Below are 21,586 nucleotides of genomic sequence, written 5' to 3'. Positions count from 1 at the left end.
GGGGGAGATGTGCGCGTGTGTTATCACCTGACGTCTTGCGTGTGTGGATTGTGCAGGGCAGATATCACCCCTCCTTCCCATGGGTCTCTGGCTTTGTTTCCAGTGCAGCCCTGCTTACGACATGCTACTTAAGGGCTGGGGGGAGATGCATAGAGCTAGAGAGGGGCAAAGGAGATGTGGAATTTTGTTCCACAGGGAAATAGTCAGTGGGCTGGATGAAGAATAGGGCCGCGCCCTGGGCCCTCCGCAGACTTGGGGAGAAAAAACAACTTTTGGAGGGGTGCTGTGTGGTTTCCGGGCTGTCTGGCCGTGTTCTAGCAGCATTCTCTCCTGACTTTTCGCCTGCATCTGTGGCTGGCATCTTCAGAGGATTTGATAGTAGGAATGGAAAGCAAGTGGAGTATATATAAGTGGAGAAGATGCCAGCCACAGATGCAGGCGAAACGTCAGGAGAGAATGCTGCTAGAACACGGCCAGACAGCCCGGAAACCACACAGCGCCCCAGTGATTCCGGCTGTGAAAGTCTTCAACAAAACTTTTGGAGGACTTTGGTGAATTTGGATTGGCCTCCATGTTTTCCAGTTGTAATGTACAAAGCCAACCTCAGCACAGTGAAGGTGCTCTTCCTGATCTGGTCTGGGAGCAGAGGTGTGACTTAACTTTGGAAACTCTTCCTCAGTTCCGTTTGTGTGTGCGCGTGCGTGCGTGCGTGCGTGCGTGCGTGCTTGCTTGCTCTTCCTGATCTGGTCTGAGCAGAGGTGTGACTTAACTTTGGAAACTCTTCCTCAGTTCCCTGTGTGTGTAGTGTGTGCGTGTCCAGCATCATGCTGAATTTGTTTGTCCCAAAGGCCCGGCAGATGGTGGTCTGAAGGTGCCCCCCCCCCCCCCCCGAGTTGGTCCTTTCCAAATGGCTTCATTTTGCAGGATGTGACTTTTCTAGGAAATATTCACTGATGGCTACTTTGGTTGTGGAATTCCTCCAGTGTCTTGAGAAATAAACTAGTTTCCTGTCCTCCCCCCCCCCCCCAAAAAAAGGAGAGGGGCTTTTTACGGATTTGCTGACGGCCTCTCCTTTTTGTGTGTATGGGGGGGGGGGGACGACAGCGTGCAACTTTATTTTTGGAAACTGGGAGCGGATTTCTTTCTGAGCAGAAGAATATTTGACGAGGGAAGCCCGGTGGTCAGTGGAGTGAGCACTGAGCCCCTTCCTTCTCAGTTCTGAATTTGAAAAGCCAGCCGCTTTTGAAGGAGGAGGAGTCCTGCGAAAGGAAATGGGAGCAGCAGCAGCGCTGTCCATTAATCACGGCGTGTGTCAGCCCCCAGACCCCTCTCCGGATGGTTCAGCCTGAATGTGAGGAGCCTTTAAGCTGTGGGAGGTCTCTGAAGATCCCAGCGAGTCAAATGGAAGAGGGCTTTCTAAATGCCGCCATTAGCACATGAAAGGGACTTCAGAGCACAAGGAGCAGACTCACCTGTGAAAGCCCAAAGACTCCATCCCAGGGAGCGCAAAGTCCAGTGGGGCTGATTTAGAAGATGGGGCAGCTGCCCAGGGGCTGCTAGGCAGGCTGGCTTGAAGTCTCCGAGATCTCAGAGGCAGCCGTGCACAAGGGGCCCCATCCGCCGCATAGTTTTCCTGCACAAACTGCCTCGCAATGAACATGGGACATTTTTGTGGGAAATTGTCCTGGAGGATTGCGCTAGGTAAGGCCATGAGCAAGGCCATAATCTCCCCTCTGACGTGGAAGGAACATAAGAACATAAGAATAAGCCAGCTGGATCAGACCAGAGTCCATCTAGTCCAGCTCTCTGCTACTCGCAGTGGCCCACCAGGTGCCTTTGGGAACTCACGTGCAGGATGTGAAAGCAAGGGCCTTCTGCTGCTGCTGCTGCTCCCGAGCACCTGGAAGATGGTTGCTTGGTGGAAGGGAGTGACCTGGATGACTGAAATGGCTCACCTGTTTGAGCTGGAGGGGGGCAGGACTGGGGGTGCCGGAGCTACTCCGGACTGCGTGCTCCCTGCCGGAGCAGTTTACTCAGAGTAAAGGGAGGTGGCAAGAGAGAAGCCGGTGCCAGATGTTTGGGGTCACCTGAAGATTTCTGTGAACTAGTTTAAGGCCGGAGAGAAAGAGAAATGTCAGCTGGGAAATGTCTCTGTTGTTGGTCACTTTGGGTTGGCACAAAAGGATTCCCCACAGTGAGACAGGAAGTGGGGCAGTCACCTTTAAGCCTGTAAAGGTAACAAAGATGTAGGTAACGTCTAAATAAGCACTAACACATTAAACACGTCACCCACTAGGCAGCCAATTTAGGTTTGGTATTTCTTACATATATTAAGGGACAATGCTCATCACATACAATTGTAACCATATATCTATCTCATATCAACAGAATTTCATCATTCACTGTTGTAAAAGAGAATTATTTTTCTCTTTTTCTATTCAATAATCTAAATAAACAGTCCCTTCAAAGAACCTGGAATTTGAATGAATGTGGAAACACCTTTGAAGGGACTATGTTTAGATTATTGAATAGAAAAAGAGAAAAATAATTCATGTGATGATACAACAGTGAATGATGAAATTCTGTTGATATGAGATAGATATATGATTACAATTGTATGTGATGAGCATTGTCCCTTAATATATGTAAGAAATACCAAACCTAAATTGGCTGCCTAGTGGGGTGACGTGTTTAATGTGTTAGTGCTTTTAAGCCTGTACCAAATCTGTCTGGCACAGTGTGGGGCGGGGGGGGGGGGGGCTCCTTAGGAGGAATCCTGCAAAGAGAAGGGGAGGGGGCCACGGTCTGTGCTTCTTGGGCCCTGAGAGGCGCTGGTGTCCTTTGGAAAGTGCCTCCTCCAGCGCCTGCCTGCTTTCTCTGCTGGTCACTCCCCCTCCCCCACCCCCACCCCATGTCTCAGCTCTTTCAAACTGTCCCCTCCCAGCAGCAGCAGGGGCCAGCCTCGGAGTGGCCATTGGCTTCCTGGCCGGTGGGCTGCCTTAAGCCACAGATGTGTGATGCAGGGAAGTCTCCTCCTCCCCCCCCTCCCCACCCCCAGACGAGATGGGATCCTCCTCCTCCTCCTCCTCCTCCTCCTCCTCCTCCTCCTCCCCTCTGCGGAGGGAGACGTGATAGATGGTGTTTTCATTTTGCAGCACAAAAGGGTCAAAGTGCCAGCCGGGGCCCCTGACAGCCCCGCAGAGAAATGTTAGTTCGGAAGGGAAATTTATTTCATAGCTGGAGGGGAAGTTTGGGTGCCCTGAATGGATTCCCTCTGTCAGCATGTGAAAATGTATTATACGCCGAGCAGTGCTCTGTGTGTGTGTGTTTGTGTGTTGCGTGGTGGACACGAAGGCCTCGGTGCTGTGGCTGCTGCTTAAAGAGATGCAGAGCTGGGGGCGGGGGGGGGCTTTCCAGGGCAGCTCCTCCGACCTGAGGAGCCCGTGCCGGGCGCTCTTGGCTCCCCGGGGAAACTGGTGTGTCTCTGGCGTTCTGGTCTGTTTCCTGCTGATGCTGGGCGTGGGGGGGGGGGCACCCAGCTTGTGCCCCTCCAGGCCCAGTCTCCACAGCACCCAGAGCCCCTGTGCAGGGAAAGCTGCGTCTGCACATCGTCTGGGCTGGGGGTCAGCCCTCGCTGGGGCCTCTTCTTCCGGAGGAGGGGTGCTTGGCTCTGGCCTCTGGCTTCCCCGGGGCCGGTGGTGTCTCAGCTGGGGAGTGTGGGATGATGCCCTGGGGGGCCACGTGACCCTTCTCAGGAGGTGGGGGGGGTTTGACTCTTCCTAGAGGCCCTGGCATGGGAGGGAGGGAGGGGAGCCAGCCAGCTGCATCAAGCCTGCCCCCCCCCCCCACTATGGGCTGATGAGTTATAAGGGGGGAGAGCCCCTTGCTGGCTCTCTGGCCCAGTGGTGGCTTCCAGGATTTTCTTCTGCCCCGTGCAGAACAGCTTGGGGTGGGGGGAGTTCAGGGCAAAACAGGCTCTTGGGGTTGCTGCCCTCCCCTGCCTTCTTCCGGGGGGGGGGGGGGGCTAGATCGTGGCAATTAAAAACAAAGCAGAGCCTAAGACAGTATAAATGTCAACAGCAAACAACAGCAAACAATACCCCCGTCTGGCTCTAATACAGGATTAAAAACTCCATTTTAATCAAAATATTTAAAACATAGGTATCCTTAAACATGCGAACCGTACACGTGGCGGACAACAACTATGAGTCTAGAACACACACGCACACATATATGAGTCTCCCTTCTTGTGTCTATATATGTGTGTGTGTTTGTGTTCTAGACTTATAGTTGTTGTCCGCCACGTGTAGGGTTCGCATGTTTAAGGATACATACGGGCTAGATCGTGGCCACAGAAGTCCCCTGCGCCCAATCCAATTGATCGGTGTTTGTGCTGCTTCCAGATAACTGGGGAGGGGGCGCTCCCCCCTCTCGCTGGGTCAGCTTTGCCAAACCCCCCAGGGTAGCTGGCCCAGTGGAAGGAATGGGGGTTGCCCCGGCTGTGCCCCCTTTGCCGGCCGAGCAAGCGATGGCAGGGCGGGGATGCCCTTGGCTGGGCAGGGCAGGATGGCTCTGGTGGGGGGGGGGGCTTTGGGCACGCACTGAGGGGTGGGCGGCCTCTCTGGTGGGGGTCAGGCCACTCGGGACACGGGACAGCGCTGGCGAGGGGCTCGGGTTTCCCCTCCTCTGCAGCAGCGCTGTTCCCACCCTTCCCCCTCCTGTAGTTGGCCTCGTCCCAGAGCCCGGGTCAAAGGCCGTGACCCGCGGGTCGCACAGCCCCAGCACCGGCCCCTAGCAGGAGAAGGGATGGTCCAGGCTGGGGGCCGCCCGAGCAGCAGCAGCACCACCCCCCCCCCGCCCCCACTGCAGCCCAGCACACAAAGGGAACCCTGCCCGGGGCAGGGGGGGGCAGCATCCGCACTTCCCTTTGCAGCCGCTGGGCTGTCTTTGTGGTGCTGAGCCCAGCGCCCCCCTCCGGACAGCCCCTGGCCCACGACTGCCCCCCTCCCCCAGAGAGACTTGGTGGCTCTTTGCAAGAGGGTTAGGGTTCCCCCGATGATGCCCGCTGGGCTTAATCCGGCTTCCACCCCTCCAGGCCGCTGGGCGCTTTGGATCTGCAAGGGGCCCTTTGGTGCAGCTCAATTCCGGGGTGGGGGGTGGGCCAGGAGGCTCCACCAGGCATGTCGAGGACTGCTCTCTAGGGGGCAGGGGTAGCACCCGCAGCAGGAACCTGCAGTCACGCAGAAAGCTTCCCCTGTTGGACTCCTGCCTGCCCTGCTGCTGCTGTGAAAGCCCCTCCAGCCACCTGGTGGTGGGTTCTCTTCCCACTGCCTGCCCTCTTTTGGTCCTGGTCTTCTGGTCCTTTGGGGGCTGCGGCGTGGCCTTCAAGCATTCTCCTGTCTGCTGCGGGACCCCCGCCCCTGCCCCTGTCCTGCCCCTGTCCTGCTCCTCCTCTCCACTGAGTTTGGGGGCTGTGGGAGGGGAGGCCCATGGGGCAGAGAAGATCCCAGGAGGACCCTCTGCCAGCCCTCGAAAGTGGCCAGCCGGCAGCGCCAAAGCCCCACGGGCGAGGGGGAGTAGCGCCCCCTGGCGTCTCTGGGGGGGGGGCCTGCCAAGCGGTAGCTGGAGGGGGGAGGCCGGGCCCACTTTGCTTGCCCCTGTGAGTGGCCCCACGGAGGGTCCAAGAACCTAAGTGGGGAGGGAGGGCCTGTGCTCAATGGGCCGGGGCTGCACAAAGTGTGGTGCGTCTCTGCATGTGTTTCGGTGGAGGGAGACTCAGTCAGAGACTCAGTGAACCTCCTCCTCCATGGCCTGGTCAGTGAATTCTCCATTCTTGCCTCCCCAGATCCCCGAAGGAAGTACCACGTCCGGCTCCTGGCCTACAACAGCTTGGAGGAAGGCTACCAGGCAGATCAAACTGTCAGCACCCCGGGATGTGTCTGTAAGTGGCGGGGAGGGTCCGGGGGGAGGTCTCTTCTCCTTCTGGCTCCTGCCCCTGCCTCCAGTTGGCCCAGGAGTTGCTGCCACGGCCCTTTTTTCTCCAGGAGCTGCTTGGGATCCTTGCAGATCTCCTGGGGTGTCATCTCGGCAGAAAGAACGAAGGCCAAATGGGTGGCAGTCCTCTAGAGAGGCCCCCGGGGCCTGCGGGCAGCCTCTCCGTGCTGGAGTGCATTTGGGTTCTCCTTGCCGGAGTTCTGGTTCCCTTGAGCAGAGCTCTTCTCCCCCCCAGAAACAGCAGACGTGCGCTTGGCCTCCGGACCTCTTGGCAATTTCTAAGTATGGTGCCCTTCCTCTTTCCCCAGCTGTCCGGGACCGCCTGGTGCCTCCGCCGCCTCCCCCTCACCACCTCTACGCCAAAGCCAACACCTCGTCTGCCGTCTACCTGCACTGGGGGCGTCCGGCCTTCACCTCCGCACAGGACATCAACTACACTGTTCGTTGCAACCCAGTGGGGCTCCAGAACGCGTCTTTGGTCCTCTACCTTCAAACGTATGTACCCTGAGGCCTGAGCGAGCGTGGTGTAGTGGTTTAGAGCAGGTGCACTCTAATCTGGGGAACTGGGTACGATTCCCCGCTCTGCCACTTGAGCTGTGGAGGCTTATCTGGGGAACCAGATTAGCTTGTGCACACCAACACACATGCCAGCTGGGTGACCTTGGGCTAGTCACAGTGCAGCCGTTGCCTCTTTTAAGTGTCCCTTCCTGGATCTTCTCAGCGTTGGATGTGGGAGGCTGGGATCGTCCACAACCAGATAACCTCTGTGGTCTGAGAGGCTCTTCTGGCCACGTTTGTTTACGTGCAGCGGAAGCTTGTTTGGCACTCTTGGTCACGGGGCAGCATCTTTCCTGCCGGTGGCCAGAGGCAGCCCACGGAGATGCACACAGCTCTGGGCACAGGGCAAGAGGCACCTCTGGGCAGCTGGTGGGATCACAGCGCTGTTTTTGCATTTTTGTGCTCCTAGATCCGAGACTCACCTGCTGATTCAAGGGCTGGAGCCGAACACCAAGTATGAGTTTGCCGTTCGGCTGCACGTGGATCAGCTGTCGAGCCCATGGAGTCCTGTGCTGTACCACACGACGCTTCCGGAAGGTAAGGGCAGTTGGCGGGAGCGCTCGTGCCGTTGTGTCCTCCTGTGCACACCGGACGGTCAGCCGGTCAGGAAAGCAGGTAGCTGCAAAAGGCCTCTCGCCAAGTTAGCAGAATAGCGGAATCATCGAGATGCCCCCGGGACCCAGCGGGGACTCGGGAAACTTCATCATGAAAGAAATGCTTGAAGGGATATTCACTGGGCTTTGGTTTGACCTTAAAGACCAACAACGTTTATTCCAGTGGGAGCTTTTGAGTCAGAGTCCTTCAGGTGCAAAGGGAACTCAGAGTCCTTCAGGTGCAAAGGGAACTCAGAAGCAACTCTGAAGGAATTGGCAGCGGACCTGTGGGCTGTTTGCTGGGGGTCGGGGGCAAGCAACTTCCACTTCTCCTTGTGGCAAAGCCAAGGGAGGGGGGTCACGCCGACAGCCCAGGGATTCTGCAGGCCCCTTTTCTGTTTTCTGGAGGTGTGTAGAGAGAGGAGCCCATCCGTTTGGAGGGGGGGCAGTCCCTGGCTATGAGAGTGTTTTGGGGCCCAATAACCTTGTGTGGCTCCCCTCTACAGCACCCTCTGGCCCCCCACTGGGAGTGAAGGTGACGTTGATCGAGGAGGACACAGCGTTGGTGTCTTGGAAGCCGCCAGACGGGGAGAGGATGGTCGTCTCTCGCTACACCATCTTGTACGCCTCCCGGAAGGCCTGGATTGCTGGAGAGTGGCAGGTCTTGTACAGAGAAGGTAATCTTGGGTGGTCTGTGATGGCAAAGTGACATGGAAACCTCGTGGCACCTTTAGGACCAACCACGTTTGTTCCAGCAGAAGATTCTACACGTGCATATGAGGTGGAAACTTTCTACCAGCACTTACAGGCAAACTGCCACTGGGGAGAGAGGAGGAGGAGGAGGAGGAGGAGGCCTGTTGCTGTTGTTGATCTAGCTGGAGTGGACGTGGTTATTCTAAGGCAGTGATGGCGAACCTTTTTGAGGCCAAGTGCCCAAATTGCAACCCAAAACCCACTTATTTATCGCAAAGTGTCAACACGGCAATTTAACCTGAACACTGAGGTTTTAGTTTAGAAAAAACGTTTGGCTCCGAAGCGTACGTTACTTGGGAGTAAGCTTGTTGAAGCAACCATGCAACACTTTGAACACAGAGAGGGCTCTGAGTGCCACCTCTGGCACCCGTGCCATAGGTTCGCCACCACTGTTCTAAGGGGTATCTGGAAGAGGCTGTCTTTGGGGTGGGACCTCGGGAAGAGCTCTTCTGTGGAGTTCAGGTCCCATCTTTCCTGAGAGGCAGTGCGGGGCAGCGGTTGGGCTATCCAAGGATGCGATACTGGTGAAGATTTAGCTCAGCTACAAAGGCCGTGGATAAAGGTTTTAATCCTCTGCAAGAAAAATTGTAAATATATCCGATAGCTGAGAGAGAAAATTGCAAAGTGTTGTACCCTGTGCTGTGAAAACACATAAAGTATTATTCTTTGCCATCCAAGAGGCTGGGGAAAAAATTATAGTTGAAGGTAGAAAAAAAGGTCTGTAGCAAACAAAATCAAGTGTATATTTAGGACTGAAACACTCCCATATAGCTACGACTATCGGCATGTTTAGGCGGCCCCCCCATGCCCTGGCAGACCCAAGGAGAGGCTTGCTGGGAGCTGCATTTCTCACCCCTTAGAACATAAGAACAAGCCAGCTGGATCAGACCAAAGTCCATCTAGTCCAGCACTCTGCTACTCGCAGTGGCCCACCAGGTGCCTTTGGGAGCTCACAGGCAGGATGTGAGCTACTCGCAGGGGCCCACCAGGTGCCTTTGGAAGCTCACAAGCAATGGCCTTCTGTTGCTGCTGCTCCTGAGCACCTGGTCTGCTAAGGCATTTGCAACCTCAGATCAAAGAGGATCAAGATTGGTAGCCGTAAATCAACTTCTCCTCTATCAATCTGTCCAATCCCCTTTTAAAGCTATCCAGGTTAGTGGCCATCACCACCTCCTGTGGCAGCATATTCCAAACACCAATCACACGCTGTGTGAAGAAGTGTTTCCTTTTATTAGTCCTAATTCTTCCCCCTCCCAGCATTTTCAATGGATGCCCCCTGGTTCTAGTATTGTTCTGTCCTGGCCTGCTCCATGGGTTCTGAGCCCTGGGAACGGGGCGGGGGGGGGGGGGGGCCCTTTGGCTGCCACCGCCTCTGAGGATGGGTCCAGTTTTACGCTGGATGTTTTGAAGGAGGTCAGGGCTGCCTCTCTTATTTTGAATATATGACCCAGTTCCTCCAAACCACCTCCTCCCGGCCAGCAAGTCCATCAGGTGATGCCTCTGCACCGGCTGTGTCTGCCCTGGTCTGCTCTCTGGAGTGTGCTTTGGTCAGCTGAAGTGGGTGGGATGTGCCTGACCGGGCGGCCCCTGACTCTCTGGCCTGGGCGGCTTCCTTCCAGGTACCATGACGATGGCTTTGCTGGAGCATCTCCTGGCTGGAAACATCTACGTCATCCAGATAGCTGCCTCCAACGAAGTGGGCGAAGGGCCCTTCTCCAGTGCCGTCGAACTGGCTGTCTCGCCCAAGGAAGCATCCGAGTCCAATCAGAGACCCAAGCGGTTGGATTCTGCTGGTGCCCCTGAGACAGGTGTGTGTGTGTGGGGGGGGGGGGCTGCTGCTCTTGCTTGGGGGAGGGCGAGGCAGGGCTGCAGTATAGTCCTGAATAGAACCCATTTGAGAGGTGGAGGTCCAACTCTGCCAATGAGGAGCGCCGCTGCACACGGTGGTGCTCCTAAAGAGATATTTCCTGTCTCGGATTCACATTTGTGCTCCCTTCAGACATGGTTTTCCCGCTGTGCTTAAGGGTCAAACCCCGTGATGGGATTCAAAATTTTTTGAATCCCATCAAAATTTTTAGTAACAGGTTCCCATGGTGGTGGGATTCAAACTGTGGCGTAGCGCCAATGGGGCTGGGCGGGGCACGACGGGGGCGTGGGCGGGCATTCCAGGGCGGGGCATTCCTGGGCGGGGCTGTGGCAAGAATGCAGCTCCTGCGCCGGTCCTTGGGCGGGAAACGAATCCACGCAGGCGCAGGCTGCCACACACGCCGGTGCACCTCCTGCTAGACTGCTTCCAGTTCTGCGCGCTACTGCTGAGAGGAGGGGTGTAACTAAGGCAAAAACCACGTGGCAAAATCACCCATTAGTCACCCCCTCTCGGCACACACAAACAATTAGTAATCTACTCTTGGGAACCTGTGAGAACCGGCTGGATCCCACCTCTGGTCAAGCCCCTTGAATTGCCGTGCCAACAGAGGTTCCCACCTGGGCAGGTAGAAGGGGTTGGCCTGTTGCTCTTGCCGTCCCCCAGTGGGAGGTGCCTACCTGGGCAGGGGTGGAGGGTCTGGCCAGTTCCTTTGGAGGTCCAATGAAAGGGCACACGGAGGCCTTTGAGCTACCTGGTGGGCCTCTGCTCTGCCAGCCAAGTGGGACTGGGGTTGCACCGTGGTTTGGGGGAGCGCCAGCTGTTCTGCTGACTGGCCGCTCTTCCCCCCCTGCAGCCTCCTCCGGCTACTATCCCCTGGACCAGAAGTCCATGACCGGCATCATCGCTGGCGTCTGCATCGCTCTCACCTGCATCTTGCTCTGCGTCCTCATCCTCATCTATCGCAGCAAAGCCAGGTGAGCCGCAGAGGGGCGGGGGCTTCAGGACCCTCCGGCTGAACCATTTGGACTGCTTCGGGGCGGGCGGGTAGGGGGAATGGAGGCTCCCCTGAGTGTGGGTGCGAATGAGAGGAGAGAGAAACCACCCCGGCCTCTCTGGGCGGTCGGCACCAGCAGTTCCGGTTGTCTTTTAGAGGAACGTGGAGGAACGTTCTGGCCAGCGCCCGGTTCCACGGCGTGCATGCCCACAGACGCAGCTGCAGGTTCCCCTTTGGCGTGTCTCCTGGTCTCTGCACCCCCCGGGTGGGTCGGGAAGTCCAGCCACACACGTGGAGGGCCCTGAATGTTCACCCAGCCTGCTCCTTCGTGTCCTGCAGGAAGACGTCTGCTCCCAAAAGCCTGCCCCAGGGCTCCGACCCACTCTCTCGCAGCAGCCTCTCTTCGGGAGGAGCCGGCGAGGGGGCCAAGAGCGCGGAGGGCATTGCGGAGAACGAGGAAGCGCTGCTGCCAATGATGGAGGGGAGCAACTTCCTGGATGCCAAGGTGCGCCCCCCCCCTTCCCCTCGCTGCTTGGAAGCCGCCTGGCTTTGCTGGGGGTCTCCTCGCTAGCCTCCCCCACCCCACTTGTGCTGCTCCAGCCCCCTTAACCCGGGTCCAGCTGGTGACACAGAGGGGGCGGCCGTCCAGGCCTGTGGCTCAGGGTCCGTTAAGGCAGGAGGCCGCCTCGCCTGTCTCAGTCATTCTGTGCTGAGCCGCCACTTTCCCACTGAACGTCTCTTTCGGTCTGCTCAAATCTGATGTGTTTCCGACGCGGAAAGTAAATCCGCGGAGGGGAAGGTGAGCAAACAGTGCCGTTGTGACCATCACCAGTTCCTGCTTCCCAGCAGATGGGTCTGTGTGCTGGTCTTAGCTCCACGTGATGACCTTCACCTTTTCTTTGGGCTGAAAATCAGCCCTGCTTGGGAATTGGTCGCAGAGAAGCTCATCCTGAGGTCTGCCAGGTCCCACGGCAGGGAGCCCCCCCGCCCGTGGGGTCCCCTCCCCCAGCCACTGGACAGGGAGATCTTCCTTGGCCACCACGACTGAGGGAATTTGTCTTATCCCCTTTACAGCCACTCCATCTTGTGTCAGGGAGTTCCATAAATCAGTTTTGTGATGGTGTGAAGAAATATGTCGCTTGATTCGTTTCCTGCATTATACAAGAGCGAGGAAAACTTTACTCCCTCCCCTTTGTATACCACACACACACACAGAGAGAGTTTTAGACCCCTGTGACCCATTCGCCTCTTCCTTGGCCATCTTCTGCAACTCTTTAGCCTCTCTAGCCTTTCCTCGCCTCAGGACGGCGTCCCAAACCCTCGGTGGTTTTGGGTGTCGTTAGCGGCGTCCTTCTCGGCACAGCCATGTCCTTTTTGAGGTGCATGATGGAGCAACGTGCTTCCCTCTGCCTTTGACACCCATCCCAAGGCAGCTGCTAGGCTTCCTGGGGTGCCCGGGTGCCCACGGCTAGGAACAGGGCGCTGGGGTGGGTGGCCCCGGGCCGTTCTTGGAACGAAGCCAGACGCCTCCTCCCCCTCTCTGCCAGGGCGGAACCGACCTGATCATCAACAGCTACGGCCCCATCACGAAGGCCAACTCCAAAAGGAAATGGGTGTTCTTCCAGGACTTGAAGAAGGGGCAGCTGGGAGAGGTAATCTGCCAGGAAAGTTGGAGGAGGGGGGACTGCAGGGGTCCGGGGCGGGGCCACGGATCCAAGGGGCGGTGCTTTAGAGGACGTTTTCTGGCCCATGGGGGAGAGGGAAGGTCAGTGGCCACCCCACTGCCCTCCCCTCCCCTCCCCCGCCCTTCCCACACTTTGCATGTGAAACTGGGCCAATATACAAGCAACAATTGTGTGCAACGTAATATAATGAAAACCAAGAAACGCGTCACACGCCTAGACGGAGGTTGCACTTAACCAATATAATATGTAATATATGATTTCTTTTCAACAAATTTTAGTATAACAATTCATAAAGTATGAATATATAACATTCAAAAATAAGAAGACCATATCCATGGTTCAGCCAACTAAGAAATAGGTCCTATTTGCACCCGGTAATTATATTTTAAAAATATTTCCATGTAGACACCAAAGTTCATTGTCATGAGGAAGACATCAACGAAAACGCTTTGAAATGCGCGAGGCATTTGGAGAGACTCATTGTGATTGATTCTATAAGTCGTTATCAACGTGGATGTAATCTATGAATTGGACAATGAACTTTGGTGAAAATATAATTACCGGGTGCAAATAGGACCTATTTCTTAGTTGGCTGAACCATGGATATGGTCTTCTTATTATTCATACTTTATGAATTGTTATACTAAAATTTGTTGAAAAGAAATCATATATTACATATTATATTGGGTAAGTGCAACCTCCGTCTAAGTGTGTGACGCGTTTCTTGGTTTTCATGTGAAACTGGGCCAGCCTCTGGTGGGAATGGGCCCCTGTGAGTGGGGGGCTGGGGGGCTGCTGCTGGTGGCGGCTCAGAGGGCAGCCCGAGGTCCTGACGTGGCTCAAGGCTGTTTGGCGTCCTGGCCGGCCAGAAGGGCAGCTCCCCGTCCAGGGCTTGGCTGGGGGGAGGGGGCCACTCTCACGCGCCTGCAGAGTATCACCTGGGACGGTTCTCTCCTCTCTCTGCTCCCCAGCCCCAGAGGCAGCGCGACAAAGCAACGTGCCTGTATCAGGCAGACACCGCCGTCCTCTTCGCCGAGGGTCAGCCTTGTGGACCTGCAGGACAACAGCCGAGCCACCAGGTGGCCTACGACGTGGTGGTGGCTGACACGGAGCACTCGGCCAACAGTGAAGGGAGCCACGACACGGGCGACTCTGGGAGGTTCTCCCACGAGTCCAGCGAAGAGTTGGCCCTCCCCATTGACGCCGGGGCGTCCTCGGCCCCCTCCGCTCCTTGGGAAGGCCCCGCCGTGCCCGGGCAGCCCGTCCTGCGTGCCTCCAAAGAGCCTCCTGACCAAAGAGCCCCCTCCCCACTCCGGCTCCCTCCGCCAGGGCAGAACTGAGTTGCTGGCCAGACCCCCGGGGCAGAAGGGGCTGTTCAAGGACAATGGACAGGGAGCCCCCCCTCCACTTTCTGTGGGGCCGCCCCCACTCTGTCCCTGGCGTGTGGGGCCTTTTTGGTAACGTGTTAAACTCACTTGCTTTGAATGTTTGTTGCTCAACAATGTGAAAGGGGAGGGAGAAGGAGAAGAAGGGTTTATATATATCTATAGCTCTATATATGTATCACTGGAGCAAAGGGAAGCCCCCTTTGCTGACTATCTACCTCAGTTTGCCAGGCGGTGAACTCTGAAGACCGGCTCCGCTACCTCACCTGCGCGTTGAGGGTTGGTCTCGGCTACGGAACTGACCGTGCTTCCTCGTAGCCACCCCCTGTCTGTCCCCCCCCCCATTTATATGTGTAGCGTGTGAATGTGTGAGTGTGTGCGTGTGTGTGTGCGTGCTCAAAGGAGTCGTATAGGTCAGTGTGCAGAGCTGTCTGGCTGGAGCTCTGGTTCCAGGAACGAAACGGTGCAGCCGCCTGCCTCTGCAGCAAGAAGAGCGCTGCCCAGGTTGTCTGTCCGATGGCAGAATCCAGCATCCAGAGTCCCTCTGCAAAGGGACATGAGGTGGGGGCATGAGGGCTGCCCAGCTGGGGGGGGGGTGCTGAGGCTGTAGCCCTAAAATGCCCCCAGAGGAGAGTCTGCCCGCTGCTGAGCCCCCCGGGGATCCCCCCCCCCCCCCGCCAGTTCCTCTCCAGGACGATCGAGCTGCCTTTTTGAACCACGTCTCCCCATCTGCCTCAGAGAGTAGTGCCTTCTCCTTGTGGTCCTCTGTGTCGTGGCAGATCGGCGGGGGGCCCCAGCGCTCGTTTCTGTCCTCCGGCCACGCTCCACTTCAAGCATTCCCTGCCATTTCCTAGCAACGGTGCCTTCCGTGTTGTCCTCCGAAACCACAGGTTCGCCTTGTGCCTTCTTTCATGTTCATGCAGTTGCTTTGAAGTACGGAAAGATGCCTTAAGTGCTCTCGGTGGGCTTGCCCCTCTCGCCTCCGGGGCTGCTGCTGCTGCTGCTGTCACCCCCTTTCGGGCTGGCTCTCCACCCAGGTAGCGCCCCAAGCTCTGGAGAAGCTGCCCAGGAAGGGAGAAGGCAGAGGTTGAGCTGAACAGACCTGGAACCCCGTGCGACTCCCCCTCCCCCTCCCCTTCGATACTACCTCCTTGGAAACTGATTCCAGTATTGTTGTTGTTTTCCTGTACTCAGGGCGCAGTTGGTGTCTTTTAAGCTGCCTCGCAGCAATGCGGGCAAACTGACAGGGTATCGTGTGTGGTTTGTTTTTGAGTCGGAGGTCCAGAGTGTGAGCCCATCCCCCAAAGCCAAGCCGTGCAGACTGACCTCCCCTGGTCCGAGTTCGGTGTCTCTCCCAGGCGGGCGAAGAACCTGTCCTGAGGTGACTCCCCCCCCCCCCCCTGCACCCAGGCAAGGGTCTCCTTGTGCTGGAGGAAGAGGCCGGAGCTGGTCAGCCTCTCTGTATCTGTTTGGCTTCGAGGGATTGGTTGAGCTCTCCTCCAGATGTTTCGCCTGAGTGGGTGCGTGCGTGCGTGCGTGTGGGTGGGTGTCTCCTAGTGCAGTTCATCTTCCACTGTTGTCTTGATACGAAAGGCTTTAAAGAGATGATAACCTTGTACCAAAGAATTTTCTGTAGGAAAAAAAGCTGCATATTTTCCAAAAAAACACACGATTGCTCTAGTTGAAGAAAAAAAAAATAGAGGTTTAAATCCATTTTATTGCCTGTGTAGCTACTAACCAGAAGCAGAAGGGAACCGAACCGTCGGCCTTCTCTGGGTCATAGAAATGGGTTGACTAGATATAGCTATTCCAGTTTTAACTACCTTATTGTTAAAAGAACTCTTTTTTAAAAAAAAAAGAAAAAGAAAGTTGAAATAACTGCTCCAAAGATTTCCAAGTGTAATTATGTTTTCCTTTTCTTCGGCAATTAGCCCTTTTGACAGTCCAGTATTAGAATATTTTTGAATGGGTTTTTTTTTTGTATCTACTTGCTGAAGAAAAAGAAACTTTTCTCACCAAAGATTTATTTTTTTGGTCTCATTGGGTGAAATCGTTGCGCCTACGGCTGAAGTTCGACAAGAGTCTATCTTGGCTGTGTCGCACGGAGCTTCCCGATTGGCCTCGTCTCTCTCAAATGCGCAAAGAGCTGATATGTCCGGGTAACCGTTTCCTTCTCCAAAGATTTGTCTGCTTTCGAGTGCTGACCCTTTAGATGCTGTCGGGGCACCAGTGGACTGTACTGCTATGGGCTGTCGTGCCAAAGACTGCGAGGGCGCCAAGCCCAGAGGGAGGGGAGTCCCAGCCCCCAACCCCCCCCCCACTCCCTGGGCTAGCTTGGGCTGCTGGAGGACCACAGAGCCTGCCAGGTTTCCCAAGGCACCAAGTTCTGTGAAATTTGCCTTCTTTGGCTAAGCTGATGGCGTCTCCTCTGTTGCCCACTCAGAGTTGGCTGGGGTGCCCCAGAGACCCACAACATCCTCACCTCCGATGCTAACCAGAGAAATTGTTTTCTTCAAGTACTTTGCAGCAGCACATGGAGACAACCAAAGATATTTAAGGTTACCTTAGCATAGAGGCGTGTGTTAGTTAGGTCTCTCTGCTTTGCTTTTCTTGTTTGTGTTAGCATTAGGTTATGACGAGTCCCTCCAGACCCCCGGCCCGCATCAAACACGCATTAGGACTCTGGCCCGTGCCTCGTCTGCCTGGCTCAGCGCACGAAGGCAGCCAAGGGGGCTTCCGCCTCTGCTAAGCCCAGGGCCCGGCTGTCGGGACAGCGGCTTGGGTTTGCTCAGGCATCAAAGATGTCCAGACTGGCCAAGCAAATCGGGTCACATCAATCCTTTCCTTCCTAGCCAAGGGAGCAGAACTTCCTTCGACTCCAGTGGCATCGGGCTACTCACCAAAGTTATTCTCAGCAAAGCACATACTCCGGAATAGTCCCATTGATGTCAGTGGGATACCAAAGATATAACTCTGGAGTAAGTGGTGTGTTGAGACATTCTGTCCTTATCCTGTGGTGCCCGTGGCAATGACGCCAACAGACAAACATCTCCTTCGTACAGGTGGCACAAAAATGCACAGGCCAAACAGCCCAGAGGCGGCTGAACGTGATTGTGCCTCTGTCCAGAGCATCTGGAAGTGGGAAGGTTTCCTCTCTTGCATGACTTAAATGCTGCTAGACCAGATGATAGATTAACGCAAAAGCTAGAGCCAATGTGAGCAGGCATGCTCGCATTCAGGAGCCAGATGTGGTTTGGAGATGCACCAAACCAGGGGTGGCCAACCTATGGCACTCCAGATGTTCACGGACAACAATTCCTATCAGGCCTTGCTGGCAGGGGCTGATGGGAATTGTAGCCCATGGACATCTGGGGTGCCATAGGTTGGCCACCCCTGCCCCAAACCGTTGGTAGACCTCTGGGCATCCTTTATGCTCCTGGGCTGCAACGGCCCTTCCTAGCATTTCGACCCTCCAGTTTTAAATACTTTTCTTAATGATGAAGGCAGGATATAAGTAAAGTAAATGAACTTCCCACCCCTTGAGGTCCTGCTGTGAACTCTTTGTCCCTAGATGGGATCCATTGAGCTCAGCTGCATTCTCTAGATGGGGTTCAGTTTGCATCCTGGCCCTGCCCACTTTCCCTGGGGAGCGGCCAACCTGGGGCACACACCCCCCCCCCCTTACATCAGTTTGGTGCTTTTGGGAAATGGGCTTTTATTTCAAAAGTTGTCTCTCCACCCCCACAATTCCGTTGTATTCTGAAGATGTGAATGAATTGCAGGCGTGGGGGGCGTGGGGTATTTCTCGGGCGGTGGGTGTTCTGGGCCCCGTCACTCCCTTCTGCTACTTCTTGTAAGCGCAGCCGCAGCAGCTGCCTGGTGAACGGAAGACGCGGCTGAATTATATTAATTTTATATTTGACTCAGGGGATCAGACCTGTGGATTCCGTCACACGAGGGCAGCTGCTGTTTGCTGTGACCATGAATGTACTTTTTAAATGTCTTTTTAATGTTTTAATGTGGGTTTTTTAAAAAACTGTTTTTTTAAAGAATAGCGTTTGTAGAGAATGTTAACCTGGTGTGTTTCTCTGCCTCTCACGGGCTTGTTCTTTATACAAGCACAAACGTCATGCCAAAAATTAGATGTTTCAATGCCAAAATGTTTATGAGACTGCTGTCTAAATACTGATGGATTGCACAGTTTGAATAAAAGTTTCCTTTAGTAAACTGTAGCTTTCTTTTTCTTCTTCTTCCAGAAGTGATTTCCTTTTCAGCTTCTACTAGTGAAGCTAGTAGTGCTGGATGAGTGAATATTATTAGAAGATAGCGGAACTAGTAGATCTTCAGGTGGGGGGGAGCTAGTGTGCATATAACACTGAGTGGAGGTTCCAGGGATAAACTGGAGCGAATTTCTTTGGCCGTGCAGGTTCGAGGGTAGAGTTGTTGAGGATGGAGAAATAGTTCCCAAATTGGCTGTCACTGGCAAATTATCAGAAGCAACATTCGAGGGGGATTTAACCAGATGTTGGGATCCAGCAGTTTTTTCTATGGCAAGTTCCGAGTTCTTCCACTCATCAATAAAGTTCTGGATTCTCACTGGTGTGGCAGTATGTTGGGTGTCTAACACTGAGGGACCCTTAGGAGAGGCGTGCCTCGTGGGAGCAGGCTCACCAACCCTCGTGTTTTGGCAAGCTGGGGCCACTAGATTGGGAGACTTTATATTCTTAAAGACTTGCGTGAATATGAGATCACAACGATTGGCAAAGTACTCTTTCCAGTTGAGCAGCTGGTTTGGGGAGGAAGGTGCTGCAAAGCTCAGGATCATCCTGTGATGACTGTTGTAATACGGTAGGTGTTCAAACGATCTGATTTGAACCTTCCTCGGCGCTCTCGCTCTCGCTCTCTCTCGCTCTCTCAGTTCCTACTGGAAAAAAGACAGTTCTGGGTGGAGAGTTATAAATCCCCCCCCTCTCCAAATGGCACCCAGATCCCGAGGCTGCTTTCTAAGTATAAGCTACGTGGGTCTGCAGCATCGCGTTGCAGACAGTCTGAGTAGAGGGGGGAAAGGGTGTGTGTCTCCGTGTGCAGCCACCATCACACCAAGACCAACGACACAACCCTGCGTGGTCAGATGACTTCTAGGAGCAGGTGCCTCTCTCCTGGCTCCTGCACAGGTGTGTTTGGGGGGGAATATGTCCCAGGTCAAGGTATGATCAGAGGAAGGGGGCTTCTTCAGGTGGTCCTGCAGGGCTCAGTGGCCGGATCTTTGCTTGCCCTGCAGAAGGTCCCAGGGTCCATCCACAACATCGTCGCGCCAAAGGATCCGGCATCAGCGATGTCCAGGATGGCTCTGTGTCTGGAGCAGCAGTGAGCCTTCCTCCTCCTCCTCCTCCTGCGGAATGAGCCAAGGGGTGGACAAGATCAGCCCCACGCCTGCCTCCCTTTCCCAGGACGAGAACTGCCCCCCCTCACCCAGCAGCTGCCCCCTCCTCCCGCCCCCCAGCAAGCGACAGACCCACAGCCCCCCAATAGACCTCCACTGCCAGCCCCTCCCACCCCCGCCCACCAGGGCCAGCCAGGGGGGGAGGGCGGAGGGAGGGCGGCCAGAGTCCCCCCAGCGCCGCCAACGAACCTGCAGCAGCAGCAGCAGTCCCTGTCGAAGGGCCCCTCCTCCTCCCCCCCTGCTGGCCAATCAAGCTAGAGGAGGAGGAGGAGGAAGGGCGACTGCCCAATCGGCGCGCTCTGTCGGGCAAAAGGCGCGGCCATTGGCCAGGGGGCGGCGGGGAGGGGCTTCTGTCTTGTCAATGAAATAGATCACATACTCAAATGACTCCCAGGCAAGTATGCAGGAACGCAGGGGCGTAATGCCCACTGGGCAAGGTGGGCAGCTGCCCAGGGCACCACCTTGGGGAGGGGCATCAAAATGCAGGGTTCATTTTTGGGTATTTTTAGTGGTTTTCCATTTTTGGCCTGCACTGGGTGCAGTTTTTAGGCTAGCGGCACCAACGTTTCAGCGTATCATCAGGAGACTGTCCTCATGCTACCCCCCCAAGTTTGGTGAGATTTGGTTCAGGGAGTCCAAAGTTATGGACTCCCAAAAAGGGTGCCCCATCCCCCATTGTTTCCAATGGGAGCTAATAGGAGATGCGGACTACAGCTTTGAGTGTCCATAACTTTGGCCCCCCTGAACCAAACTGCACCAAACCTGAAACAGGGGCAGTCTCTTGATGAGACTTCGAAAGTTTGGAGACCGTGCCTTCAGGGAATGTGCTCCTCTCTCAGTTCTCCGCAACCCCCATTGATTAATACCGCAGAAAACTCAATCAAAACAAAGATTCTTGGGCAAATTTCTGGGATGTTCCTGCAGGAGTGCATTTTTGGACGTATCAGCACCAAAATTTCAGGATATCATCTGGAGACTGTCCTGATGGGACCCCCCAAGTTTCGTGCAGTTTGGTTCAGGGGGTCCAAAGTTATGGACCCTCAAAAGGGTAGCCCCATCTCCTTAGCAAAGAATGTGGGACGGGGCACCTCTTTGAGGGTCCATAACTTTGGACCCCCTAAACCAAACTGCACCAAACATGGAGGGTCCCATCATGAAAGTCTCCAGATGATACCTTGAAATTTTGGTGCCAATACATCCAAAAATGCACATCCCAGAAATTTGCCCAAAAATCTTTGTTCTGCATTGAGTTTTCTGTATTGCTTTCACTGGGGCTTGCAGGCTTGGGGGGGGGGGGCACATTTCTGAAGGCACAGTCTCAAAACTTTCAGGGTCTTATCAGGAGACTGCCCTAATGATACCCCCCAGGTTTGGTGCAGTTTGGTTCAGGGGGGCCAAAGTTATGGACCCTTAAAACTGTAGCCCCCATCTCCTATTAGTTCCCATTGGAAACAATGGGGGATGGGGGTACCCCCTTCGGGAGGTCATAACTTTGGACTCCTTGAACCAAACCTCACCAAACCGGGGGGGTTTCAAATGCCCCCCCCCCCACGCCCAACTTGGCTTGGCTTCCCCTGGACCCCCCCCCCCGTCATGATCGGTGCCGCAGCTGAGCAGAATCTGCCCCACAGTGCTCGGGAGAGCCCCCCCTCCCCTCCCCTGGACCACTCCACGCTGACGGCCCCCTTCGCACAAGACCGCACGTGGAGGTTATGGGGGGATTCCGCTATCTTCCCAGGCCTCTTTGAGCTCGGCAGCCCGTAGAGCAACGTAGCCGAGAGCCCCTAGGGCGCCGCCTTCGCACGAGGCCCCACGTCGAGGTTGTGGCGTGTCCGAGCCTCTTTGGGCAGGGGAGCCGCTGGGGACGCTGCTGCTGCTGCCCTCCGGTGGCCAAAGGTGTGAATTACAAGCGCAACCCCCGCCACCGACCACGGGGCATTTCTCAGGTTATAGCAGCTATAATTTTACTATTCCACACAGGTTATAGTTGCTATAATGTGGAGTGTCGGGGCCCCTGCGGGCAGGGGAGCCGCTGCGGAGGGCTATCCGAGAGCGTGCTAACACTTCCCGAGAGCGTGCTAACAGTTTCTGAGAGCGTTGCAACGATCTCCGAGACCACGCTAACGCCGTCCGAGAGCGCTGTAACGATCTCCGAGACCGGTCTAATGTTTTCTGAGAGCATTGTAACGATCTCCGAAACCATGCTGACGCTGTCGGATAGCCCTCCGCAGGGGCCCCGACACACCACATTATAGCACATTATAGCGGAATGTTTGGACTGTTATGTTATTGATGTTAAATTTCGGATGGAACT

The 21,586-nt window shown here is 55.4% G+C and overlaps 1 protein-coding gene across 1 annotated transcript in view; it reads left to right on the top strand.

Moving 5' to 3' along the window:
• PRTG (protogenin) overlaps nt 1–17,091 on the top strand; it is a 31,661-nt gene extending 14,570 nt beyond the window's left edge. The window contains 9 exon segments of the mRNA XM_048481989.1: nt 5,846–5,941; nt 6,303–6,489; nt 6,962–7,089; nt 7,652–7,822; nt 9,518–9,706; nt 10,619–10,739; nt 11,099–11,264; nt 12,307–12,411; nt 13,416–17,091. Coding sequence (XP_048337946.1) covers nt 5,846–5,941; nt 6,303–6,489; nt 6,962–7,089; nt 7,652–7,822; nt 9,518–9,706; nt 10,619–10,739; nt 11,099–11,264; nt 12,307–12,411; nt 13,416–13,784 — 1,532 coding nt within the window. The 3' untranslated portion in view covers nt 13,785–17,091.
• Nucleotides 17,092–21,586: the final 4,495 nt, after the last annotated feature.

This window comes from Sphaerodactylus townsendi, linkage group LG17, assembly GCF_021028975.2.
Source record: "Sphaerodactylus townsendi isolate TG3544 linkage group LG17, MPM_Stown_v2.3, whole genome shotgun sequence".
NCBI lineage: Eukaryota > Metazoa > Chordata > Lepidosauria > Squamata > Sphaerodactylidae > Sphaerodactylus > Sphaerodactylus townsendi.
The sequence above is the reverse complement of the archived record's forward strand: the minus strand, read 5'-3'. Positions and strand labels throughout refer to the sequence as shown.